Here is a 27,428-nt window from a genome sequence, read left to right as displayed (position 1 = left end):
GTATGCCACCAGCTCTCTATTTCCCTGCTTTAAATCCAACAACTCATTGTCTGTGGTTTGCGAAATTGTTCTTCTGTCAAATATTCGTAAAAATTCTGCTTTAAAGTCTTCAAATTTGTAGAGCACCGGATCATCAACTGATACCAAGGGTAAAGACCACGCCGCAGCATCCCCACTCAGGTAAGACAGAACAAATGCCACTTTGGACTGATCCTCCTTAAACAAAATTGGTTTGCACAAAAAGTGCAAAGAGCATTGTGTCAGGAAAATTTGAGCCTTATGTGGATCTCCCTGAAATCTTTCAGGTGGGGCCAAAGGAATAGTGGGCGACATAGCATGCACCATTTGAGTTATTAACTCTGATGAGGACGAGGATGGTGCAAAACCCTGAAACTTGGATCTTTCAAAACTTGGATTGGGACTAATGGCTAACTCATCTAATCTCTGACGTAGATAACTAGTCTCCCGATTGGATTTCTTAATCTCTTCCTGAGTCTCACTCAGCTGTTTTTGCATGCCTTCAAGAATGGAGGTCAAGGACTTGACATCCCAACCCTCAGCCATCTCGCCCAGACAGAAGGCACTTAGTTGGCACTTCAATCTGTCAAGAGGACCGTACCTGAACTCTAGTATTCTGTGGGGACGATCTGGAGAGGGTCTTCAGAAGATAATTTCCCAACTCCCCGTCACCCCTGCTCCCAGAGGACTCTGAGCTCAGGAATGAAAGGGAAAGGGGAAGTGGATAACAAACAAGAGAGACTGCCACACCCAGGTGCCTTCACGATTGGTTGCTGCTTTGGAGACCTGTAAGAAGTAGCGCAACATTAATACATTCTCACAAGAACTGGCGTTTCTTCACTAAGTTTTAATCACTCTATGAATACCTGCAATGGGTGTGGATTTTGCCTCTCTCAGTATAGTAGGTAATATGCTATTTATGGAATTAGTTGAAACACAAATCCAGAAGAAGATGTAGGTCTGCAGAAATTCAATTCACAAACCACCAATCATGAATAAGGATATAAACTATATGCGCATACATTATAACCCTAGACACTACTACGATGGTCTGCCAGTCAATAGTTAGATGAAGGAACTGAACTTCACGATATTATTTCACTGGACTCTTGGTTTACTGCATTCCAACTGAAAGTTCTCGCACAAAAGAATGTTTGTAATTACAGTAGACTGCACTGCTCGCCTTCTCTCAAATTGTTCCTTGAATTGACTCGTGTGCATAGAGTTCAAAATTTAATGGAACAATGTCTTTAACTCAAAAAGGACCCTTGCAGTCCCGCTGGAATAACTTCAAATTAGCAGACAAGCCTTTCAAAACACCGCAGAGAGTAGAACCTACAGATGCTGTACTGACTTGGGAACCATAGTGGACTTCTGCAACATGTTCCCAACCAGAAATGTCTTTTTTTCGATATGATATCCTTAGCGCAGCAAATTCAGTTCTAGCGCAAAAATAAAGGATACAAACAGGAAACCTCTGCTGCTGCTGCTGAAATGCTCGAATGTGAATTCGAGCTCTGGAACGTCTTACCTCGACTCCGGAGAGATAACTTAAGCCGGAGGAGATTCACAACAACGCCGAAATACCTCTCACAGCTACCAGTACGATGAGACAGGTTCTGCACTCTTCTTCATTCGAAAACAAGAACCAAAATGATGACGGCTGACAGGAATTGAGACGCCTCAGCGGAGACTCTCAGGAAACAACCGTTATACTCGAAATAGGCAGTTGAAGTGCGCAGCGCTCAGGAAGCAGACGCACGAAATGGCCGCTGCAAATTCAAAAGACTAGAACGCCAACCTCCCTACTAGCGTGGCACAATAACAGAAGGTCTTTGTCCCTACATGGTTTATGCCAACAACTTCTTTCTCAAAAGATGAGAACGATGGAACCAGGGAAACTTCTTCAGTCTGATACCTGGTAGAGAGGCAAAAGGTGATGGCACCAGGGTGGACTTGACACAATATAGTCCGTTTAGTGACCATAATCCTTTGACCCTGGCCCTAAACTTCTTGGGAATCCAGCCTGCACCTTGTAGCATAAATATTGGTGTGATTGCTGCTATTGAGCAAGGGAGGTGTCCAAGATGGTCACAGCTGGATGTTATTGCCTTTAAAAAATCCCTGTTCAGAATAATCCAGCAAGAGATATTGACCTGTCTAGACCCGATGGCCCATTGTGAACAAACCATCCAGGAATGTACTGCGATTGCTAAAACTGTTGTGGGGTTGCTAACATCCCCAGTAGCTACCCCCCGTATGGAATTTATGAGGTTGTTCGACAGAGAGTGTTCCTGGGCTCTCAGAGAACTTAAGAGGGCTCTGAAACAGACCCCACAAGACAAATCCAGAGTGTCGGCCTGCCGTAACAATTATAAAGTGGCGGTCAAGGGACCGAAGCGCTAGCTGAAAAAACAGGCTTGGGACGATTTAGTAGAAGCATGGGAGCAAAAGGACTGTACTCAATTCTGGAAGGTTATTAACTGCCAATGCTTTTCCGAATCGGACAACCAGGGTTAAGCCACAGCATTACCCCAGTTCAATGGCTCATTTTGAGGCAGTTTTTAATCATGGTTATAGTGAATCACCTTCCCAGAACCTTATTTCCCCCCACAGAACTGAGCCCATTCTTTTTACCCTTGATGAGGTCAGGTTGGGCATTGAGGGACTGTCACGGAATAAGGCCCCAGGTCCCGGTGGGATTCCCCCTGATCTCTATTGTAACAACATAGAGGTATGGGCACTACTTCTTGTTAGGATCCTATATGCGGCAGTCACAACAGTAATGCCCATGTCGTGGTCTGCCGCCATCATTGTCCCAATTTCTAAGAAGGGAGAGGGAGAGGCAACCCTCAGTGTTATCACCCTATATCTCTCATGGATGCCACTGTGAAAGTCCTTGGCCGGATCTTATTGAATGGACTCTCTGCCTGGGCAGACTCCAATCATATTATCTCAGATGTGGATTATGGGTTCTGTGCAGGCAAATGCACCACAGATCAGTGCCTCAATCTCTATCTTTTAATGGCAAAATGTACAATAGCAAAACCTGGAGCTATTTATCTGGGCTTCATGGATCTCACCTTGGCCTTCAACCGGGTGAACCATAACAAACTTTGGAACCTACTCGGAGAACATGGGGTCGACCCGTCGATAAATATTCTCTTAATTACATTACATTTTAATACCACCGCCGTGGTCAGATACACCCAGGAAGGGAACATTACTCATCATTTTAAATGTTCAAGTGGAGTTCGACAAGGATGCATATTGGCCCTTTTTTATTACGCTATATATTAATCCCCTTGACTCATTCTTGACAGTCCTGCAGGCCGATACTCCCAGGATAGGCACCAGACCGGTTTCTGTACTGCTGTACCCAGACAATGCGGTACTGCTCGCACGGACACCGAGGGGTTTGCAGACCTTATTGGACGGGTTTGTGTCCTTTATGACTGAGATGGATTTATCTCTGATCCTAACTAAATCATATGTTATGGAAATTGGTAAGAAGGCCAGCAGGGGAGGAGGAGCTTGGCGGGCATCAGTGATGGCCGCGTGAGCACAGCGCTCTCCGGACCCCCGCCACTCCCGGCATGATATCCTGACCATATCCTGATTCTTTGCGAGGATTTGTGTAGAGGACACTGGGCTGATCTTCCTGGGACTTTTGGAATTTGATTTGGACCCGGGACGCCGCAGATACGACGGCTTGAACTTTCGGGGTCCGCCCTTGAGGTGCGCCCGGGACTGGGTGCGGCGTTGTGGCCGTCTTGGAGTTGAACAACAGCGGCAGGGGGATTGGACTTGTGGGTCCCCCTCTTAAGTTTCGGTTTTGATTCTGCCTCTGACTGAGACATCTGGCAGAAGAGTCCGGCCTTTGCTGGGTCCGGCGCACGAGACGGCTGTCGGGCCTTTGGCTTGCTTATTCTCCTTCCAGGCTAGTTCACTCCTAGTGGTACCCTTGTCGCTGCTTTTTGGTCCCGACGCCCTACTTTCCTGCGGCCATTTCCATCGGGCCGAGTGAGTCTCCTGGTGACGCGGCCTCCGACATGGCGGGCAGGGGGGACCGAGAGACCCGAAAGACCAAGACGCCCCTGCGTGGGGGCCCGGTCCAGTCTAACGTTATGGACCGTTACACCCATACGAAGGGGTCCCCTGGAGCCGCCCTGCCTGGTCCAAGTGCGGTTGACCACATCGTGGACGCGTCAACGGAGCCGTCCTTGCAGGACATCATGGGCGCCATTTCTGGCATGAAGGAAACAATAGGCCAACAGTATGAAGCTCTGGCCCACAAAATCGACACCGTGGCCATTGAAGTGAACTTGATTCGGGCCGACCTCTCTAAAACCAATGAGAAGGTGAATTCATTGGATCTCAAGTCATCCAGCCTCACGGCAGACGTCTCGGAGATACAGACGGAGATTGGCAATCTCCGTAGGGTGAACGATTTCATGACCCGGCGCTTGGAGGACTTTGAGAACAGGGCACGTCGCTGTAATGTGCGTGTGGTTGGTGTTCCGGAGAATCCAGACCCGCACTCTGTTGATCTCCTGGTCGAGGACCTGATCCAGAACTACCTCTCTCCGTCTGGGTTGAGTAAATTTTTCGCAGTGGAACGTGCCCATCGTGTTCCGGGAGGCCAGGGTAAGCCGGGCGCCCCTCCGAGGCCTATTGTGGCAAAACTCTTCCACTATAGAGATCGGGACGCTATCCTGCAGGCATTGCGCGTGAAGGGCCCGGTGGCCTTTGAGAATGCCACGGTGAACTTTTACCCAGACTTTTCTCAACAGGTTCAGAAACAGCGTATGGGTTTCCGTGGAGTCAAGAAGCGCCTCCGAGACATGGGATTGCGATATGCTATGCTTTTTCCGACCAGGCTGCGAGTTGAGTACAATGACCGAACCTTTTTCTTTGATCGGCCTGATTCAGTGAATGACTGGTTGGACTCTCTGCCGGACCGACCTCCTGTGACTGAGCCCGCCGACCACCCGGGTGGTGCTGAGGGTGGTGCAGAGAGCTGAACTACTTGCAGGGGTGTGGAATTTATAAAATAAACTGCTTGTCCTAGGGACGAAATGCAACTCAAATCTACTTGTCCTAAAAAAAATCTACTTGTCCCACCTATCGATAACATCAATCACAAGGGCCAAAACAAAAACCTTTGCGCAGTATGTAGCTTTAATAGCCTATCTGTATTTGGGTGTGGTAAGTTTAAGTTAATGTTTTCAGTATGGTTTATATGTAGATTGGTAAGTGGATATAGATGCACCATAGATTCAATGGATGCACCATTAAAGTGGTACATTACAAGGCTGTGTTGTGGGCATGATTGGGCCAGGTTCAAACATGTACTACAAGTTGATGTACTCGCATAGCTCACTCTGGATGTGTTGCTGAAGAGAAAATACTGAAACAACTGAATGACCTGGTACCATGCTATGCACAGGATGGTGCTAGGTGTCGTGTCTAATATGTACTGCTGATATAATGAGGGGATTGGTGTATGTAGGGATGTTAGTTGTAACAAGGCACAGATAGAAGAATGTAACCTCCACGGTCAGATGACCAGATCCCCTTGCTGTTTTCTGATTTGGCCTGCGACATCCACAGAAGTAGAACAATGAAATGCAGTAATGCATTAAAAGCAAGAAAGCATGACATGCAGGACCTCCCTGCTGAGGAGGGGTAACTAAGTCCCGTGCCGTCTAGAACCTAAGATACAAAGCAACTGTTCATCTCGCTCATCACTTAAGTGTCATCAGTGATTTCACAAAAAGGACAGGCTGAGACGGAAAGTAACCTGCATAAATACTTTGACTTAACGTTGCCCGTTGAAACTGCATGAGGAAGATGAGGAGGAGGAACCAGTAATCATTTAATTATCTCTCTCAGCCATTCATGCCATATAGGGGGGCTCACTGCAGAGGGACTAGAACATTTCCCTCCCAGGCGTCCGTTATGTTGGGATCACTATAAGAGAAATGGAAGGTTCTCCTTTAAGGCCACCTAGAGAAATGGAGGGCTAATAGGGGAGGATCCATCACCTCGCAGTCATTCTTTACTGTAAGGGGAGCTGCTAAAAGCTCCCTCACAGCAGAGGAGCTTATTGGCAAAGTTGAAGGTCTCTCACACCTTGTCTACATAGATGAATTCCCTCCCCCGGAGATTAAACATTTTTCATCCCCATCGCTAGGAGATGGTTCTCTGAATGATAGCTATAACACTCACAGCTGTAAGAAAAGCATATGGAGATTCTATAAGGGAAAAAATAACCCCTCTTGTAGTCACTAATACGACTGAGGGAGGTCACTTTAGGAGTAGCTAATACATTTTATTAATATAGATTTTTTTCAGTAACATTTTGCAATAGTAGAACAAATAGAGAGAAATAAATGATGTAGGTGAGGACCAGTCAAAGCAAAAAAAAAAATATATATAACAATTTTGGAATTAATCATTAAATTGAGTTGTCTCCGTTAGTCAGTGATTGAAGAGCCTGAAGATAGCTCACAGCACTTAATGCATTTTTTAAACTATGATCTCTGCAATATGATTTTGAAGCAACTTATTTTCCAATTCATGAGTTTTCCCCTTTTCTCACAGCAAAATATTTGGGTACATTGAAGCCATTTTGCTTCAGAGTAATCTATCGGGCCAAAATGTGAAGAGCTTGATTATGGGTGAATTTTATTCACCAGCCCTAAGGAACATTGGTAAATCATGTCTGCAATAAAGTCAAAGTCCGTTTGTAGTCCTGCCTTAGACCAGAAGTAGCACTGTGACTCAGTATCCCTCGGACTGCACACACAAACCCACTGCTCAGACACACAAGTCCACTAAACAAACACACACTGCCACTGCATAGATGCAGGAGCCCGTCAGAGACATACACATTAGTGCAGATGCACATGAAACCCTGCACACACGACACTGCAGATGAAAACTTCTTGAGACACAAACAAACACACACTCCTTAAGACACAGTATCCCTGCTACAGACACAGTTTCCCTGGCAGACACACAAACCCTCCCTGCAGAGACAGAGACACACTGGCAGTGACACCCACACAGACTGGCTCTGATGCACACACCCTGGAACAGAGCACACATTATTGAAAAGAAACACAAACCCCCTTGCATAGACACACAGAGTGTGCAGAGAAAGTCCCTGCAGACACATACTTACAGAGACAGATTCTGAGGTACACACACGCACACACCTTCCCCCTTTGGTATGCAGAGACACGTGCACCCCCGCACACATACACTCAGCCCTGCAATGATAAACACAGGCACCTTCCAAACGCGCACAATTCCACCCTGCACAATCTGCTGTTAGCACATACCTTACAGATGTGCGAACCCTGTAAACATACACACACACAACTTGCAGACACACAGGCACACTGCAACAAACACAATCAGCAGGTATCCTGTCCAGCAAAACACTGCCCAAATGGTTTATCCTGTTGCCTGGGAGGTGCATGATATTAAGCAGTTGCACTAAGTGTCATTAAGAAGGCTTCAACATATGGGAACAAAAACAGACAGGTTCGACACGCTCTGTGTTCAGGAATGGAGCAATGTAGCCTATATTTGAGCTTTTGGCCCGCTTTACAGCTGGTTTACCGCCGATGCCCTGCTGGTTTAGGATTGTTTTACTGCAAATAGTGGCATTCGCTAATTTTGGTACTTGCAAAAATAATAAATAGCTTTACAAAGACGGTTTGTGAGTGACACTGTGCTGCAGTGACTCTCTTCATATACCCTTGCACCCAAAACTAGGCCCCTCACACAATCCTAGGCCCCCAAGTACATAAATGTAAATACATAAATCGCTCTGGGACAGTCCAAATTTCCCAGCTCCACTTATAGTCTGAATATTGGACATCAAAAGCCTGGAAAGAGCAAATATGTGAGAGCGTGGGTTTGAGGGGAAAGAATGAGCGCAAGAGTGGTATGTGACACGAGCCATGATAATAAAAAGCCTGATGGGGAGGGAAAGAGAGAAACACCTCCAGCAGGCCTGGGGCAGATATTGGATCCCGAGTGGGGTAAAACACAAACAGAAGGACGAACGAGGGCAGGTATCAGAGGCCCTGGGGGAACTAATAGCCCGGGCAGGGGAACAGACGTCAGAACCAGGAGCAAGCTGCCACAAGAGAGGCCCGCAGGTGACTTGGTCATAAACATTACAGGGGAGAGCAAAGAGATTAGGTGTGGCGAGAACCCCTCCCAGCCCCCCAACCTCGTACCAGCTGCTTCTGAAGATGTATTCTTAGAAACTGGATTGTCTTTTCCCTCCTTCACAGCCTCACAAACAGTGCGTGGCGCCTCGCGGCCAATAGCAACACATTGTCTGGCCCTAAACACACCCTCGCAGCAAGAACGCAGTTTCCTGCATAATGGGTTTAAATATTTCTTTGGCCAATACCAGGCTAAAATATTGGGTTTCTAGTCTATTACAGGTCGTGATGCTTTTCCCATGGTGATTGCATTTCATTATGCCTTTGTGACTGGCTGTGAGCACAAGAGCTTTATCCTGCTTATGGTTAGTAAATATCTAGTTGTCCGTCGGGCAAAATACACATTAAATCTTCTTGCCCTTGACAGAAAACAACATGTCTCGGGCGTCGGGAGATATGAATTCCTCACCCCTGTACTTGTCTATGCCCGGGTCTTCGTGTAGAGTAACTTCTTCTGGGATTTTATGCCTAAGTGCCTCTACTGTCTGTGTGTTCTCCTCGTTAGTTGTCTTGATCGGGGTGGCGGGTGGGTCAGGGCCTTTCCTCCTCCGGGGTCTTTTTGTAGAATGGGGGTTCTTGGGCGACAGGCACACTGCATGTTGGGGTGGCTTTTTAGCTTCTTGCAGGGGTGCAGGGTGGGGGGTGTTTCCTTGATCGTTGGGGGGTGGGTGGAAGGGATGTTTGAAGTTTGTGTTTTGTTTTATCAAGGCAATTCTATCTTGCTACTGATGTTTTTGATGTCATGCTCATTGAGGGGGTGTTTCGGCGTTGCTGTGTGGGATGGGGGGTAGCGGGTTGAGGTTTATTTCGTGGAATGTCAATGGTCTGGGGGATCGTATTAAGCGAGGTGTGGTGTTGCGATGTCTACGACGTTTGTCTCCGGATATTGTTTTTCTACAGGAGACTCATTTGGTGGGCAATACATGTCGTGCAATGAATAGGTGGGGCTATCGCCTCGCCGCACATTCGGGGTTTACCACGGGTTCCAGGGGGGTGGGTATCCTTGTTCGGGCTTCCCTCTCCCTGGCTATTGATGATGTGATCCTTGATGATCGGGGGCGTTACGCCGTCCTCGTGGGACGCTATGAGGGTCGGACCCTTTCCTTGTTTGCCGTCTATGTGCCCCCCGGTCTACAGACCTCTACTTTTTCCGATTTGGGCCGGGTGTTGTTGAACCTCCCTGATAGTACTCTTTTTATAGCGGGGGACTTTAATTCAGTGTTCTCCGGTCTACACGATCGTCACCCCCCTAGGGATACTCCTTCGGCCCAACAGTGGCTGGGTGGGTTTCTGGATACGTTTGGCTTGGTGGATTGTTGGAGGCTTATGCATCCTACTCAGCTTCAATACACTTTTCATTCTGGGGCCCATGGGAGTTTGTCTAGACTGGATTATTTCCTGATGCCTGCGGCGCAGTCGCCGGCGGTTCGCGAGATTAGACACCTCCCCCGGGGCATCTCTGATCATTCACCGCTCTGGCTTTGTTTTGAGGTGGGGGTGGAGGCGGCGGGCCATGTGGCTCCTATTAACCCATGGTACCTCACCTCCCCCGAGACCCGCGGTCTCTTGATTAAGTCTTTGGACAATTATTTCCTAGACAACGAGGGGTCCGTCTCATCGGCGGTATCCCTGTGGGAGGCCTTTAAGACAGTGATTCGCGGGCAGGCCCTTTCCCTTATTGTTGAATCTAAAAAGGCGAGGGATCGGGAGGTGGTGGACCTTGAGAGGGAGATTGCAGAGATAGAGGCTGACCTGGAGTCGAATGTCACACCTGGTAAACTCCACGCCCTGGGTCTGAAACAATTTGCCTATAGGTCTTTGGTTACAGATGCGGCTAAATTGATGTTTCGGGAGCAACAGGGTCGTTTGTATGATGTGGGGGACAAAGCGGGTAAATTGCTGGCATGGCTGGATAAGAAGGAGAGGGCGAATAGTGTGGTGCCTGTGATTCAGACTCTGAATGGTGTGAGAGTGACTGACATGGTTGGAATAGTTGAATGTTTTGCGGACTATTTTCGTGTGGTTTATTCCCCTATGTCTGCACGGGATGTTGATGACTCTCGCCTTTTGTTGCGTGATATAGCTCTGCCCAGTGTTTCCGATTTAGACCGAGTTTCTTTGGAGTCCCCTTTCACTACGGACGAGATAGTGACGGCTATTCGCTCACTCCGTTCGGGCAAAGCTTTGGGCCCGAATGGATTGCCTATTGAATTGTACAAGCTACGTCCTGATAAGCTGGCGCCCTATCTTCGCACTATGTTTTTGGAATCCCGGGAGCGGGGTATTCTCCCATATGATCAGCGTCTGGCTACGATTGTTGTTATTCCCAAAGAAGGTAAACCTCGGGACCTTTGTTCGTCTTATAGGCCCATTTCCCTGTTGAATGTTGAACCCAAGGTTCTGGCTAAGCTTCTGGCTACCCGCCTCTTGACGGTCATTGGTAGCTTGGTTCATCCGGATCAATCCGGATTTATCCCGCATCGCAACACAGCTCTTAACCTACGTCGTCTCCACGGAGCTGTTGCGAGGGCGGGGCTTCTGACGGAGCCGGCCATTTTGGCTTCGTTGGACGCCTCGATGGCCTTTGATACGGTGGAGTGGCCCTATCTTTGGGCAGCTCTTGAGAAATTTGGTTTCGGACCTGAGTTTATTGGTTGGGTGAAGTTGTTATACGCCGAACCCTTGGCACAGGTGGTGGTAAATGGTCGGGTTTCTGTCCCCTTCTGCCTTGGTAGAGGGACCCGTCAGGGATGCCCCTTGTCTCCGTTGCTTTTCGCGCTCGCCCTGGAACCGTTAGCTGCGTGGCTTCGATGGGAACCTTCACTCAAAGGGATCCGTTGGTCACCGGATTTTGAAGACCGCGTCTCGCTTTACGCGGATGACATTCTTCTGTATCTTACTTCCCCGCGTAAATCTTTAAATGTATTATTTGACGTTCTTACTTCGTTTGGTGCTAACTCAGGTCTGGTTATTAATTGGGCTAAGTCTTGTGTGTATGTTCTTTCAGGTGTGTTGCCCCCCTTGCCAGACAGATTTCCTATCCAGGTTGTCCAATCTGGCTTCAAGTATTTGGGGATCTTTATTTCACTGGACTCTTCACTCCGGTTCGAGCGTAATCTCCTCCCCCCGCTTCTTAGACTGCGACTGGACGTGGCCCTCTGGCGTAAGCTACCCCTGTCTCCTCTGGGCAGGGCTGCCCTTTTTAAAATGATGTCTTTGCCACGATTCCTATACGCACTTCAAAACTCTTTTGACGACGTTCCTGCTACCTATTTCCGAGAGATCGAGAGTCTTCAAAGACAACTGATCTGGGACGGGCGTCCACGTATTGCCCTGGCGAAACTTACCATCCCTTGGTACGACGGGGGCATGGCGCTCCCCGATTTCAAGAGATATTATTGGGCCACCCAGCTGTCTGCCATTAACCACGCAATGTATTCCCCGGGTCGCGATCCGGCTTTTGAGATGGATAGACTCCAGCTGCCGGGAGGGGATTTTAATAGAGCGCTTTATTCCAGATCGGCCGGGCGCCATCTTACGGGCCCGTCCAGGATCGCAGTCAATGTGTGGCGCGCCGCGAATGTGAGTTTGGGATGGGAGAATCGACTGACAATGGCTACTCCGCTTTATGCTTCCGAACGTTTGGGATGTCTCTGGTCCTCTAAGGGCTTTGACCGCTGGGATATGATTGGGATATGTAAAGTGGGTGATGTCTGTGTGAAGGGTGGAGTGAAGTCTTTCCAGGCCCTTAAGGCCGAGTATGACTTGAGTGACAGAGAGTTTTTTCGGTATCTGCAGGTCCGGCATGCCCTGGCCTCAGTTCTGACTCCTGATGTGCCACTGCCCGAGTCCTCCCCCCTTGAGGACCGCATTCTGGATGGACACCTGCCCGATAGCACTATCTCCCTGATTTACAAGAAACTGATTAATAATCACGCTGACTTACTGGTCCGACTTAGGGAGGTTTGGGTCGGGGACGGGTTGGACTTAGATGACGAGGATTGGCAGTCGGCACTCTCTTCTCCGAAAGAGGTCGCCATCCCAGCCCGTCTTCGCTTGGTTCAACTTAAGATCCTCCACCGGGTGTATGTAACTGGTCCGCGTCTGGTAGCAATGGGTTTTTCCCCGGATGGTTTATGCAAACGTGGTTGTGGGATGAGTGCTACATTTCTGCATATTCTTTGGGAGTGCCCAGTGGTGGCAGCCTATTGGACTGATGTGCTTGCGGTGATGACTGCTGTGACTGGTATTGCCCTGCGGCCCGAGGCCCGACGATGCCTGTTGAATGTGTGGGAACCCACCGACTGTTCTGTGGCTCAGACCCGATGGGCGACCTTGGGATACATGATCGCGAAACGGGACATTGCGCAACTCTGGGGCGCTTCCAGACCTCCCGAGGTCTCGGTGTGGGAAGATAACATGGACTGGGGCAGACCCAGGGCGTGGACGAAGATTTGGAGTCAGTGGAACGAATATCGTGGTGACATCTGTACCCCTCCCTTGGTTGACACTCCCGATGTTACCCTATCTCCCTAGGCTGGCGTTCCCGAAATTTTCATACTGTTCTAAGATTTTCCTGTCCTCCCCGCTGTCCCCCCCCCCCCGGCCTTGCCGAGTCCCATTGACTGTGCTTTCGTCTTCCTGATTAGTGGCTTTCCCCTCCGCCTTCTGGGCTGACTTTCATTATTGTGCATTCGCCTTGTTTGGAGTTAGTTGTTTCTATGTTTGAAAAAACAAAAAAATGTTATGTCCTGTCCTATGGTTTGAGCAATACTTGATATCTGATTTGTGCCTGGCCACGGAAGTGTTCGTTTGCTTCTTATGTTGTGCGTTGCTATTAGCGGCCAGCCCGTGTGGTTGTAGGCCCATCCTTGTACTTTTTATTTTAATTGCTCAATAAAAGTTTTTAATAAAAAAAAAAAAAAAAAAAAAAAAAAGAAGGCCAGCAGGCATAACACATACAAAGTAGGTGCACATAGTATAGCGAAGGTTCTGGCCTTTTCTTACCTGGGTATTTTTTTCAATGATAAGCTTAATTGTAAAGAACTGCAGGAGGGGAAACTTTTAAAAATGAACAGATCTACGGGTGCTATCACAAATTATGCTCATAGGCTGGGGACATGGTAACTGTGGATACATTCTTATTGTATCTCTAAGGCCCTTTATGGGAGTGAGGTATGGGGTTACATGGCTGCTAACAATTTACAAGTTGCAGAAAATACATATTTTAGGCGTATTTTGAAGGTCCCCCAGGATACCCCATCATACTCAATACACAAAGAATTAGGGGCCAAGTATATCACGGATATGGTGGCCGTATAACCGCTGTTATGTTGGGTGAAGATATGGTCAAAGGAAGAGGCAGGTTTTAATACTCTAGTAATTCTGGACGACCGCCTCTCACTTTACCATCCGTTAAAAATACCATGGTTAAGATACATCAAGGATACCCTCACTGCCTTAGGTAAAGCAGACATGTTCTCTAATTATGAGAACATGAAGCCATAGAATATTTAAGAGTTGTTTTTTAATTTTATTGTAGCCTACCAAGAAGACAAGGAGCTTAAAAAACCCGTAGTCAGAGCACACACCTTAGTATTGTCTGTGCAGGGCTTATTTATCGATTTTAACAAGCGCACATGATAGATTTTTAATCACTTGTTTTAGGCTGAATCAGCTTCATCACTTACTGGCTTTCCCTCCAGGGTTTGTCCAACACTTAGAAGACAGGGGTCCATGTGACTGCGACAATAGGTCTCCACAGGATACCCTACATTTTGTTTTTCTTTGTAAATATTTTATGTGTCCCAGACGATTGTTTTTTAAAAGGCTTTTAAAAAAAGCGAGATTTAGGCATGCCTGTGTAGCTTTAGTGTATCTACAACTATTACCTAATGCTTACACTCTTTTGTGTAATTAGCTTTTTGAGATCAGCATTTAGGTCAAAAAACACCAGAGGCAATTGAAGCAGCGACATTGTGCATTGACATGCTGTCATACATGTATTGAATTATTGACTATTTTTATAGACTCTTCTATGGTCTTAACTTTCGTATGTATGTGTTGACGTAGCCTGTTTAATATCCTCTGAACATGATGTTTTTAAAGACTATTGAATATTTCTAAGTGCCCTATAAGAGAATTTTGACATTTTGCACATCTGTTTGCTCTGTAGTCACTTAATGAACTTGATGCTGTTTTTAAATTGTTTTCTTTTATGGCTGTTTTTAACTGCTGAATATAGATTATTATAATTATTAATATTATTATTATGATTATTATTAATAATAAAACCTCCCTAAAACCTCCCTAAATGAAATAGTAAAGGGGAGAAATATATATAACAAGCACTGCCATGCAACCAAGGAATCTTGTGTACATTCACAGATAAACAAAGCAAAAAACAGTTCCAAAAAGCGTTCGTAATTATTAACCATCATATACAAGAGCTCCTAGGTTTCTCAGGTCCAGGCATTGGATACTCTTCCATGCAGGCTTTTAATTTGTGTTCTGGGACTTGTAGTTCTGATTTCATAGAGTTAGCAACAGGACTACAAATCTCAGAATGCAACAGAAACAATCTTGACTCAGTGAGACACTTGCCCATAAAGCTTTGAAACGTGAGAACTCTGGCATCCTCAAGGGACCTGAAAAAGGAAAATCAAGGAATTTACATCTTTTTTGTTACATGATAAAAAAATAGTGATGAATTCCCTACCTCCAATATTTTGATCATAAATAAACAAAGTGTTACCACTTAGCAGTGACATCACTCCAGTTTCCGAACAATGGTGCATAAAAATAACTGCTGAGGCCAAGTCCTCAGCATTCATGGGTGGCAATCTTCTACCTTTAACCACAGAACTGTTCCAGTCATTATTAACATAGGTGTACTTGCAGGAAAATGCGTCTCTCCAAAATATATTTGTACTTAAATATCTAAAAACAAGTTACATAAAACTGCTCTAAACAAATCCCACCTCTACTCCAAAGTAATTTAAACTACAAGCCCATCTAAAAGACTTAAGGCCCGTTTACAGTTTGGCAGAGTATCCAGTCCGTCAAACCTGCGGTCCTACGTGCTATTTTGAGTTGGGCAGCCCATCATTCTTCTGACAGCAGTGCCCTCACTGGCTTTGTAGTCAGAAAGGTTACCCCAACAGGCAACAAAAGTAGGCCTACCTGATTTGGAGCAGGTGGTCTGATATATATTGTTTTCTATCCATCACTTCCATGTAAGACCTAGTGATACTGGACAGAACAAAAGGACCCCCAGATATCATAAGTTTTTTTGTTTTTCAATACAATTTCCTGCTTTGAGACTATGTTTACAAAAAGCAAAAAGAGTTTGGTGTGCAGTCGCTGGAATGATAGCAACCATGCACCAAGCTAGCAGTGCCTTCAGAGGAATCACTGTTTTTTTTAAAGGCACACAGATCACTGCTGGGACAGAGCTGATCTCTTAATAAGGCTGGTGGTAGTCCAGGGCAGTGCACCTAGGCATATGGGCGGGCTGGCTGCCAAATTCTAAATTGGGTCCTTATTTCTTGCTACAATTATTGGAAAATGTTTAGATATTCAGGATAGCATACCAAATTATGACTTACCTGGACCTCACCATTCAGGCTTGAGAGTTAGGCATAGTTCTGAGACTGTCTCCCCTCAAATCAATCACAACATACTAAGGCACTTCATAGAAAGTCATCAATGCCTGCTTATTTTACAAGATTGAACAACCACAGCAACTTAATTGACACACTCGAGAACAAGATCGGAATGTACTAAATTGGTTTAGATCCTGCTTATAGGACAAGTGCTGTTTCGCAAATTCCATTTTATCGGACATTTGTTTCAAATTATAAACTGAAGCCCTAACTTAATATTTCCTCTTACCAGTACACAGATGATACACAGCTGTATGTAAACCTTAACTCTCCTGTATTCTAATATATAGCAGTCCGTGACTGCACGGGGACGCGGGATCACGGTATCTCCGTGTCACGGCCCGGTTTGGTGCTGGACTTATGGTTGAGGCGTTGGGGACTTGAGGCGGCAACCAACACCTGCAATGCGGGATTCACTCGGCTACTACTAGCCATCTCCCTCTTCAGTCATGCACAGCAGCGCTCACATGAGCATAATACAGCTCCGCTATTGACACTTACCCGAATGATGCAAGCTGGGAATTGGAGTCCTTGATGAGCCGGACCACAGCTGAAAGTAATCAAGAACGGAGCCTGCTTCACTCCAACCAATGGGAGTGCTTTTTGACATTTAAATGAGGGAGCGAGTACATCCCAGAGTAACCTGGCATCTGATGAAGGCCCACGCCGAAATGCATTATGCCTTACTTTAAAATGGTGAATAAATGACCGCTGAAAGATTCCCCGCTGTGTCCTCTGCTCGTTTCTTTGAAGTGAGTTTTTTGGATATATATATATATATATATATATATATATATATATATATATATATATATATATATATATATATATATATATATATATATACCATGGCTACTGGCACGCATTTAATTATCAAATAAAATTGCACTGGAGTCCAGGTCTGTGTTGTTTGGGGCAGGCTTACTGCTTTGACGAATACACAGAGTTTCAGGATATATATATATGTATGTATATATAGATATATATGTATATATCTATATATACATACATATATATATATATATATATATATATATATATATATATATATATATATATCACTGATGGTTTTTTCAGTGAATTTCTAATGTTTTTTAAATGCTAATTTCTAACTATAACGTCCCTGAAACCTATGTTTTTTTCAGTGAATTTCAAAGGTTTTTTAAATGCTAATTTCTAACTATAACATACCAGTCGCGTTTCCAGAGTGGTAGAGAAAGGTGAGCGTGGCCTCCGAAACACCTCTTAGCAATCCCACTGTGTGCAATTTACTGGAGGTAACAGGAGGAGTAGTTAGCTGAGTTAGGTGAGTAACTTCAGGAGGTGCACTATGGGCATTGTAGTGCTGCTTTACCTTCGTTTTTGCCCTCTAGTGGGTTTCCGTGATTTGCCACATTTCTTCATTTTAATTATTCCCTCTGGTGGGTTTCTGACCTCTGAAAACAGCTTAATTTACGATTCTTCTGTGACCGCAACTGGGGCTTCGAGCAGTTCTGTGCCCCAACGGCTCCATTTTTTATTTCAATGGCTGTGCTTACTTTCACGCTGGGACAGCCGTTAATGTGTTTCCAAAGTTTGCCCAAAAGACAAAAGAGCACTACACTGAAGGACGCTTATACAGAGCTTTGATTTGGTTGCCCTCTGGTGGGGGTCAAGGAACCCCACCAGAGGGCAAAAACGAAGGTAAAGCAGCAATACAATGCCCATAGTGCACCACGTGAAGTTACTCACCTGCGAGATCCCACCAAAGGGATTTAATCACTGGAAATTGCTGCTACTCCATAATGCCGCCATTCTGCCTGTGATCAAGAGTGAAAACTCATGGTGAGTGCTGGTAGGATTAAAAGACGTGAATGCGTGCACATTGAAATTTCTGGTGTCACTGCTAAAATAACTCTTCTCCTGGGTCCCCCTATGCCATACCACATCAACCAAGTCCTACGGTACCGGAGAATCCGCTGTTGTGAACTGGTCTCTCCGTGCAGTCACAGACTGTGTTACTTAACAGCAGTACTCTGCTGGCCTTGAATGCTAGGGCCAAATCATATCCATTCCCTTGGAAACGTACAAATAGAGCTGAAGGCCCTTGATGCTCTGGCCTCTTGACAGGCGGGTCCCCCTAGCGCACCCGGGGCTAACGCACAAAATATCCCCATGGAGATTCCTTCGCAAAAAGAAACCGGAGGGACACAGCGGGGTATTCAAGGAATAATGCATTTATTTCAGCACTGTCGGCATGACCCATTTCTGCTGAATGCCTTAATCATATCCCGTGTTCCCCAGTAGTCTGCATCAGTCCGTTCTTTAATAAGCAATCATGCTCCCATTGGTGGAAGCCCAGCTGAGTCGAATTGCGTGAAACGTCACTGCAGTCATCATCGGCGGACTGCAGGTCCCAGACTGCACCATCTTGGCTGGACAGGACTACGATTTCAGTCGACTTTGTGAAAAGTCATGGTGAGTGCTGGTAGGATTAAAAGACGTGAATGCGTGCAAATTGAAATGTCCTGCTGTCACTGCTAAAATAACTCTTCTCCTGGGTCCCCTACGCCATACCGCATCAACCAAGTCTTGTGGTACCGTAGAATCCGCTGTTGTAAGCTGGTCTCTCCGTGCAGTCACAGACCGTGTTACTTCACAGCAATACTTCGCTGTCCTTGAATGCGGAGGCCAAAGCATATCCAATCCCTTGGAAACGTACAAATAGAGCTGAAGGCCCTTGCCCTTGATGCTCTGGCCTCTTGACAGGCGAGTCCCCCAAGCACGCCCGGGGCTAGAGCTCAAAATATCCACATGGAGATTCCTTTTCATTCTTTTTGCGAAGTTTCCTTCGCAAAAAGAAACGGGTGGGACACAGTGGGGGATTTCAGGAAGAATGCGTTTATTTAGGCACTGTTGGCATGACGCATTTCGGCTGACTGCCTTGATCATATGCCATGTGTGTGTGTGTGTTTGTGTGTGTGTGCATATATATATATATATATATATATATATATATATTTATATATATTACTAATGTAGAATCTCATTTGCATTCAGCAATATTTTATGTGAAAGCAATTCAAATTCAGTATTTCAAAAACGTATTTTCTCTTTATAACTCCCAGTCAAAAGTCTAACACTTTCCACACCTGAACTCCTGCGCTAAAAGATGTACATATCACTTGCGAAACAGCTAGTACTATTTCTGCTCTTTGCACTACCTTACAATTCGACCGTATCTTTAGGGGTCCTTGAGTCCCTCCTTTGTCTTCTAGTAAAGAAGAGGCTGTGTTTCTTGGGCACCTTATCTTCTACAGAAGTTCTTCATGTTTCTTTGGTGTCCAATTTGAACATCACTGTCACTCTTGGACAGTTCCTTTCAGCTCAAGCCGTCTACTTATTGATCTTAAATTCCATCTGGCCTGCCAATGAAGAAGATTCTTCAGGATATAAGCAGCGAGGCAGTAAAATATCATAAATCATAAATTCATATGGCGATAATGGCATTCAATGTTGGAGCGGCCGTAGATCTCTCCCTTTCTTCCCTTTCTCCTAGTATGTTATCCTGTAGAGTCAGTATGATTTACGAAAAACAAATTACAGTAACATACAATGTTGGATTGGACCTTTTGTGAAATCGGTGATGTATTTTGGCATTTTAAACACAGTGGCATTGACACATTTTAGATCATGTATTTGGTGACAAAACCCTGGACTGGATCTCCTCCTTCCTCACCGGCAGAACCCAGAGAGTCCAACCTCACCCCATTCCGATCTGAAGCCACCAAAATCACGTGCGGCGTAACCCAAGGATCATCCCCCAGCCCGACCCTTTTCAACGTCTACTTGGCACCGCTTGCCAACATCGTCCGATCACACGACCTCAACATCATCTCATACGCCGACGACACCCAGCTGATCCTCTCCCTCACCAAGGACCCGGCCACCGCCAAAACCAACTTCCACAAAGGAATGAAGGCCGTTGCAGAATGAATGAAGACCTATCACCTGAAACTGAACTCTGACAAGATGGAGGTCCTCATCCTCGGCGCCAGCCCCTCCGCCTGGGGCGAGTCCTGGTGGCCTGGCCGGCAATTCTGGGAGCTACACCGTCACCCACCAATCACGCACGCAACCTTGGGTCCATCCGGCACTCAACACTTTCTATGGCCCAGCAAGTCAATGCTGTCTCTTCCTCCTGCTTCAACGCCCTCCGCATGCTTTGCAAGATCTACAGATGGATCCCCACTGGAACCAGAAGGACGGTCAGCCAAGCCCTCGTCAGCAGCAGGCTGGACTACGGCAACGCCCATCTACGCGAGAACCACGGCCAAACTCCAGAAAATAATTGAACGCATACAGAACGCCTCCACACAGCTCATCCTCGACATCTCGTGCCGCAGCCACATCAGTGCCCACCTGAGCGACCTGCACTGGCTCCCCATCAACAAGAGGATCACCTTCAAGCTCCTCACCCACGCTCACAAATCACTCCACAAAGACAGACAAGCATACCTCAACAAACAACTCACCTTCTACACCCCGAACCAGCAACTCCGCTCTGCTGACCTCGCCCTCGTCACCATTCCACGCATCCACCTAACGACCACTGACGGCAGATCATTCTCCCACCTCGCCGCCAAGACATGGAACACCCTTCCCAACCACCTGCGACAGACCCAGGACCTGCTGACCATCAGAAGACTTCTCAAGACCTGGCTGTTCGATTAGTAGCAGCACTCCCCCCCACCCCACCCCACCCCACCCCCTTAGCGCCTTGAGACCCTCACGGGTGAATAGCGCGCTCTATAAATACATTGATTGATTGATTGATTGATTGATTGTTATAGGAGGTTCAGGGCGGCAGACCTTTCTGGTTGCCTTGCGGAACATGTGTAGTCACTTTTGCTATGTGAACATCAAAAATAAAGTTTCAAGTAAAGCCCCTAAGTAAGATTTTGAAAATGCTGGACAGCTTGTGGGTGGTCCTAAAGTAAATCATGTGTGTCACAGGTATCCAGTGAATTGACGTTCTAGCGGCTGAGACATGTTCACTTTTTCTCAGGTTGGAGATAAACTATGCTGCTGAGTACTGAGTCACTGGCCATCAGTGGATGAAAGCTGTTGAGCACTGCATAGCCACAGTCACCCAGCCTTAGGAATTAACTATGCTTACTGTGCAATAGCTACAGACAAGCAGCCCCTGGCTGGGCCGAGCACTATGTATGAATCAGCCAAAAGCCTGTATTTTGCTTTGTTTGGGGCAATGGTGAGAAGTTACTGTCAGAGTGCTCTGTAAAGCGGAGGCAGAGGATGGCTACTAATTTCACATCTTCCTCTCCTTTAAGCCACACAAGCTGATTTTAGTGCTGGCACTTCCCAGATGGGTTGCATTAACCCCATCGACGCTCATGACGAGCTGGGCTCGTCATGAGGTAGCCTCCTCGCACGCTCATGACGAGCCCAGCTCGTCATGAATAAAGGGAATATACAATTCTCAGCACAGGAGGGGAATACCATAAGCATTCATGTGGTTAAGGACTGGGAAGTGCAAAGAGTTGTATATTTACAGAAAGGAATGGGTTCTCGTGGTGTGGTGGTGGAAAGCTAGAACCCAGAGGAACTGACGCAAGCAGTCAAAAGAACTCAACATTTCTTAAGGACTCCACAGTAATGAGATTTTTGGCTGCAGCTTTCGTCTGGGATCTGCGCTGTCAGCTTTTTAACACAATCAGCAGTAAATCGAGTTTGCTTTCGAAGCGGTCAGGGTAAAATTTTAACCACAGCAATCTCAAAAATGTTCTTTTTCTCTCCAAGACAGCAAAAGCATATAATTGACCCAAAGCTGAATATCCCAGCCAGATCTTTAGCTTGTTGTTTTGTTCCTTTTATAGCCAGTGTAAGATATGGCTGTGCAGGTTTAATACAACCTCAGCATGGGTGGTATCGATGTCTCACAATTAGAATCCTGCTGGTGACACACCAGCATCACTATGCCACTGGGATTGTCAGCTACCAGTGAAGCGAAACAAAAACTTAATTGTAGTCTGTTGGGGAATGATAAGCAGTCATTTTACACAATTCCCAAATTACCTGATTGACATTTTTACTAGTTACAATAAGCCTGTGTTAAAATGAATGAATGCTAACATGGGATAGACAGTTTTTTGAGTTGTTAGGTCTGCCATGACATCACATCAGCCAGAAAGGCGTAATGCTACCAGTTTTGTAACAGGTACGTTAATTGGGCGTTGGTCCACCGAGAGTACTTTTCTCTCACCTCATTCTTAAGGGACTATTTTACATCTGAAAAGTACATTCAGTCATAATGTTTTGTGTCACATTCAAGCTTTATGTCCTGTGTACATTCTATACAGAAATCTATCCTGTCTGAAACATTGTTTTGCTAATGCTATTTACCTCAGCATTGGCAAAGCAATACGGCAAGCTTTAATGTGATATACAGCAATTGTGCATTTACCGCATGCAAACGGCATTTTGAAAGTGGTGCATTAGCACATTAAAGTCAGACCTATTGGCTTTGCCAGTGTTTGTTCAAATTAGAAACTTTCTTACACAGCTGAACCACTGCTGGAGGTCTTCAGAAGAGAGCCGGTTTCATTAGCTAGTCATTTTCTTACAGAAAAGGGACGGTACATGTCCTGATCTTCAGAAGTTAACACCTGGATAGTGCAACTGAAATCAAAGGTTCTGTTTGGCACAGGGCCCCTAACGGGAGTAGCATAAATTCTCACAACAGAGGCAGAAGTCCTGCCAAGTTTCCCATGTCCATGGATGAACAGCTTCTACAGTCCAGGTTTATTTCCAGTCTGGGACATTTAGGTCTGGTTTTGGGGATAAACAAAACTATAAGTCCCAGAATGCAAACATGTGTCATGACACATTTGCATGCATGCCCGCGCATGACTGGCCATGCTGGAATGGGTTTTCTATTCGAAGAAAGCCATTCCAAGATGGCCACCAATGTGCACACATGTATGAATCCATTCCAAGATGGGTACAGAATCAAATGTATTGATGTGTGTGCATCATAATGCACACTGTTAAACTGCCTATAATCTACAAGCCCTGCTATCATTCTCAAACATGGAAGAACGCATTACATGAGAGTTCTTGTAAATACCCCCACCGACTTCTATTACTTTGAAGTAGGAGTGAAGAACTCTTCGGAAGGCCCATTTAGTGTTTCTTTTTTTCTGTTCACATCAGTGATCAAAGATTATCCCTCTTATTGTAAGCAGATGATGATGTTATTTTGGCCATGACAAAGAATACAACGCATCAGTTGATCAGTGAATTATAAAATATTGCAACAAAAAAATGCTTGAGTCTCAATGTAACTAACAGCCTTTTGAATGGCTTCCAGGTCCATAGTCAACAAGTAGAAAGAGAAAAATACTTTAATTATCTGGAAGTGCGCTATGATCGTTCTTCATGGATTAAGCAAACAGACAAAGCTCTCTTTAAACCTAGAACAGGCCAAAGCTGCTGTTTTGAGATGAAATGCAAGATTAGGAGGGTAAGCAATTAGTACTATCTTGCACATTTGCAAGACGAAACCTGAACCAGTTCCTGCATAAGGTACAGTATTATGGGACCATAGTGCTAGTTCCAGCTTTTAAAATAAAATACAAATTAAGATCATTACTTGTTGGTTTTTTTTTGGAGCTCGGCCTAAATTTGATCTCGGACAAAATTGCAGGTAGCCCTGTACTTAAGTGGTTAAGATTTCAAGATTTCACAAAAACTCCCACAATGAGGCCTATGTAATGGCAGAGGTAGTGTCATTTTTGAGGGCCACTGACTTGGCTTCGTTGCAGCATGTTATATCTCCTCTAAAGGAGATTGGTCTGGTGGCCCATTGGAAGGATCCCACTTCAGCGTACTTGTACCCTGCGGATACAATTAAAAAACTGTATTGGGAAAATAAATATAAGCCCTATACAGGGGGCTTATATATCTTTAAAACAAACTAATAATTCCAGCCCTAATGCTGGAAATATTTGATGTTCAGGAACTGAGTTTATTCCACTGAATCATAATTTAAATTTAAAGATATCATTTTTGTTTTATATTATAGTAATAAACACAGATGCAAAGATTAGGCATCTTTTTTTGGTTTCGGAATTCCTTTAGTGAAACCATTCCATCACACCCCTTTACTAGTAGGAACTCGCTGTCTTTGGGGGTCTTGAATGATTAAGCTAAGTTCCTGCTTCTCTCCATGAAATCTGTCACGGCTGATTAATAACAATACTTGAAATATGGTTAAATTCTCTAAATATTCATGCTAGAAAGTTGCTCTTTTATAGGCTATGTTTGCAGACTATATAATTATCAAGCAGTTTTAGTTTACTAAAGGCCTGATTTAGAGTTTGAGATACTGGTACTGTCTCACCTGTCCGCCTTTTACACTGCCATAAGATATAATGCACTTGTAATAAGATGGACAACATATCCTTCACATTTGTGACTGATTAACCAAACCTCCATACTCCTAATGAAGTCCTAAGTCTTCTTTTTTACATTTACCAATTCTTTCCTAAATATGTCCATTTCATTGATTAAAGTAACAGTATTTCCCTACAGCTGAATATGGAATGCTTTTTCCTGAAATAACTAAGCAGTCAACACTGGTAACTAGTTCTAGTTATACATTAATGCTCATCTTTTTTGTTTACTTTGCAGATATGGGCCTGAGCACCGAGTTCCACGCCTCTGTGCAGATTAAGAAGGATCCCTCTGTGTGTGAAACAGATTCCAGACTGTGTAGCTGTAGTGTATGTTTTAGAAAGATGTAAAGCTTTTTATTGAAGTTTATTCTACAATTCACTGGAAAGATGATAGTAGATAATGTTTTAACTGCTTTTGCTATCACATCTTGTTGGAGTTAGAAAAAACTGTATGATGAAGAATGTTAACTAACGTGGGAAGCACAGTAGAAAAATTTAAATTGTAGAATAAGATATAGTAAACATTTTTATCCGGAATCTAAATACACCTTCTAATGTGATTTGAACACAAATGTACAAAATACACAAAAAAAACTATGAATTCATATTAATATCCTAGAACTTAAGTATTTTGAAACACACATTTATCCTTTGCATGGTCTGGATTACTTTTTATTGTAAATTATACATGTACAGCAAGCACTGAACAATTCTTGAACGAGTTCAACGTTTTTGAAACAATATCACTTGTATAACATATTCACTTTTAATATTAAAGATAAACGTGTTCCCTGAATTGTGCTTTCTACTTAAGCGTTGAACTAGTATTATTTTATTCCATTAAATATCAGTGTGAGAATATGAATTGCAAGCAGTTCTGTTAATGTAACCTCTGTAGCAGTGAATGTTTTTGCTTTGATTTTAATTTCTATTTCTATTATGTAGAAACAATCATTTCCAATGCTTAATATGTTGTTTTTCCTTAGAATTTGGCATAACATAAAGCTGATATATTCGCTTAAAATTGTGGTATATATTTTTAAAACCAAGCCCCTATTCGGTAGACAGTTATCACATCGGTACAAAAGTTCGGAATGGCCAGGTTCCTATACATTAAGCAAGGAGCTAGACAATCCGCTGATAATAATCCCTTGTACTTCACTGCTTATCATTTCTATAAGTGATTTTCGAAATAATCCGTTGCACATGGACCAAATCAGAAAACAAATGAGGGGCCAAATTCAAAATAATCAATAACAAATTGTAGGAAATAAACAACAAGTGAACAGTTCAAATTCTAAATGAAAACTTGGTGCACACTGGTAACATCAAAGTCAATTCACACATAAACGGGCCCTATACTGATGTACTGTGGCAGGAAACTTAAAGCATTATAGACAGCTGGCAGTGCCAGAAATTAATTATACGCTAAATAATTATGTGCAAATAATGTTCCTCTTTATTAAGAAATGTGCATTGAGTTAAAGAAATATGAGGATGCCAGCAAAGAATAGGAACAACTGGTGCAAACACAGGGGGGCTTTTTACAAAGTATTTGTGTTCCTTTTATATTCTAGTTCGCCTATGAATAACTGTACATGTGTGGAATGTTCTTCTGAATGGCACTGTTGATAAAAAGAAGACTGTTCCCAAAGATTGCTTTGTAATACTTCACATCTGAATAAAAATATATATGCAAATATTTTTTAATTCACCCATGAACTTTCAGAATGGTTAATAATCAATAATAGGCACTCATGATTTTTTTAATCTCTGTGGATATTACTCTTTCAGCGTGTGGTTAATGTAAGGCTTATGGAGATGAATAATTTCGACAACAATACTTATATGCTATAAAACCACAAAAAGCTTTAAAAAGGCTGAAGTCCAGAGAGTATACGATTTACATATCTCAAGCAGAAATGATGTGTTGGAACATGCCGGAGAGTAATAGCTCTCAAACTATGGAGTGAAATACCTATTACAAATCACCACAAACACAGAAGAGGACTATAAGGTCAATTGTCATCATTTTTGGTAAAGGTAAAACTGACTTCAAGGCTTTCTACTGAGCCTTTTTTATAAGGAGAGCTAGGTCACCTGAAATGGTGCTGAATCACAGCAGACCCTTGACTGGTACAAAAGGCTGCTTTAATGGAACAGTTCTGTGCATAGGAAAAGAAACCATGGCAGGACCTTCTAGCCTACAAATATTAACTCCACCTTATTGATAAAATCATCATAATCATAAGCAGATATCCTTAAACCTCCCGCTACTGACCATGACCTCAATGTAACTAAATCTCTTATGCCTAAATGCCTCCACCCATCCAAAGGGTTGCCTGTCTTTCGCTTTCCTTTGCATCCCATATTTCAGCTCCCTTACCATTTTCATCCTTGACAGAGATTCATAGCTCACTGCTTACACCAGCCCCAACAGCCCGAGCTGGTTCATCTGATTTGTAAGTACTCTTGTAAGTTGTCCCAATCCTACCAACCAGGAAAGAAACTCCCTAAGACATTTTCATGCCCCTTCCTTTTGTCCCTCTTTTGCTACCTATCTAATGATCCCCACCATTAGCCTTCATGTCGATAAAAAGACTCCCTCATAGTGTGTGCCACAACATCTCTTAATGCCAATAAGTAATATTATTGCTTAGAAAAGACACATGAACCCTGTCTGCTCTAAATAGGTTGCAATCATCATCTGTGATTTGTGTATGTTGTTTCCATCCAGTGACTTCCTCTGCACCCAAAACTCTCTCTATTGAGTTTTCTTAGTGCCAATTTCACAGCTTACTATTTAATATTCCCTCTCAAAATCATTCTCTGCACCAACTCTGTCTATATCATATATTTTCAGATCAAGTAATATTCCCCAGTCCCAAACGTTTGTATGATTGTATTCAGCAGCATTGCCTGTAGCTGTGATAGAGCGCGCGAGGCCACCCGACCAATAGTTTTCGCCGTTTCCGGCTTCAGGGCCCATATACTTTTCAAATCACCATATACATCGATCGGGTGACTTCACGAGCTCTACC

At 44.5% G+C, this 27,428-nt stretch overlaps 1 protein-coding gene across 1 annotated transcript in view; it reads left to right on the top strand.

Annotated features, from left to right (window-relative positions):
- Positions 1-26,101, top strand: part of GNB5 (G protein subunit beta 5) — a 259,462-nt gene extending 233,361 nt beyond the window's left edge. The window contains exon 11 of the mRNA XM_078684840.1: positions 24,623-26,101. Within this exon, the coding sequence (XP_078540966.1) occupies positions 24,623-24,634 (12 nt within the window). The 3' untranslated portion in view covers positions 24,635-26,101. The remainder of the gene's footprint in view (positions 1-24,622) is intronic.
- Positions 26,102-27,428: the final 1,327 nt, after the last annotated feature.

The sequence above is a fragment of the Lissotriton helveticus genome, chromosome 3_2, assembly GCF_964261635.1.
Source record: "Lissotriton helveticus chromosome 3_2, aLisHel1.1, whole genome shotgun sequence".
Classification (NCBI taxonomy): Eukaryota; Metazoa; Chordata; class Amphibia; order Caudata; family Salamandridae; genus Lissotriton; species Lissotriton helveticus.
This window is presented reverse-complemented; position numbering and strand designations above follow the sequence as displayed.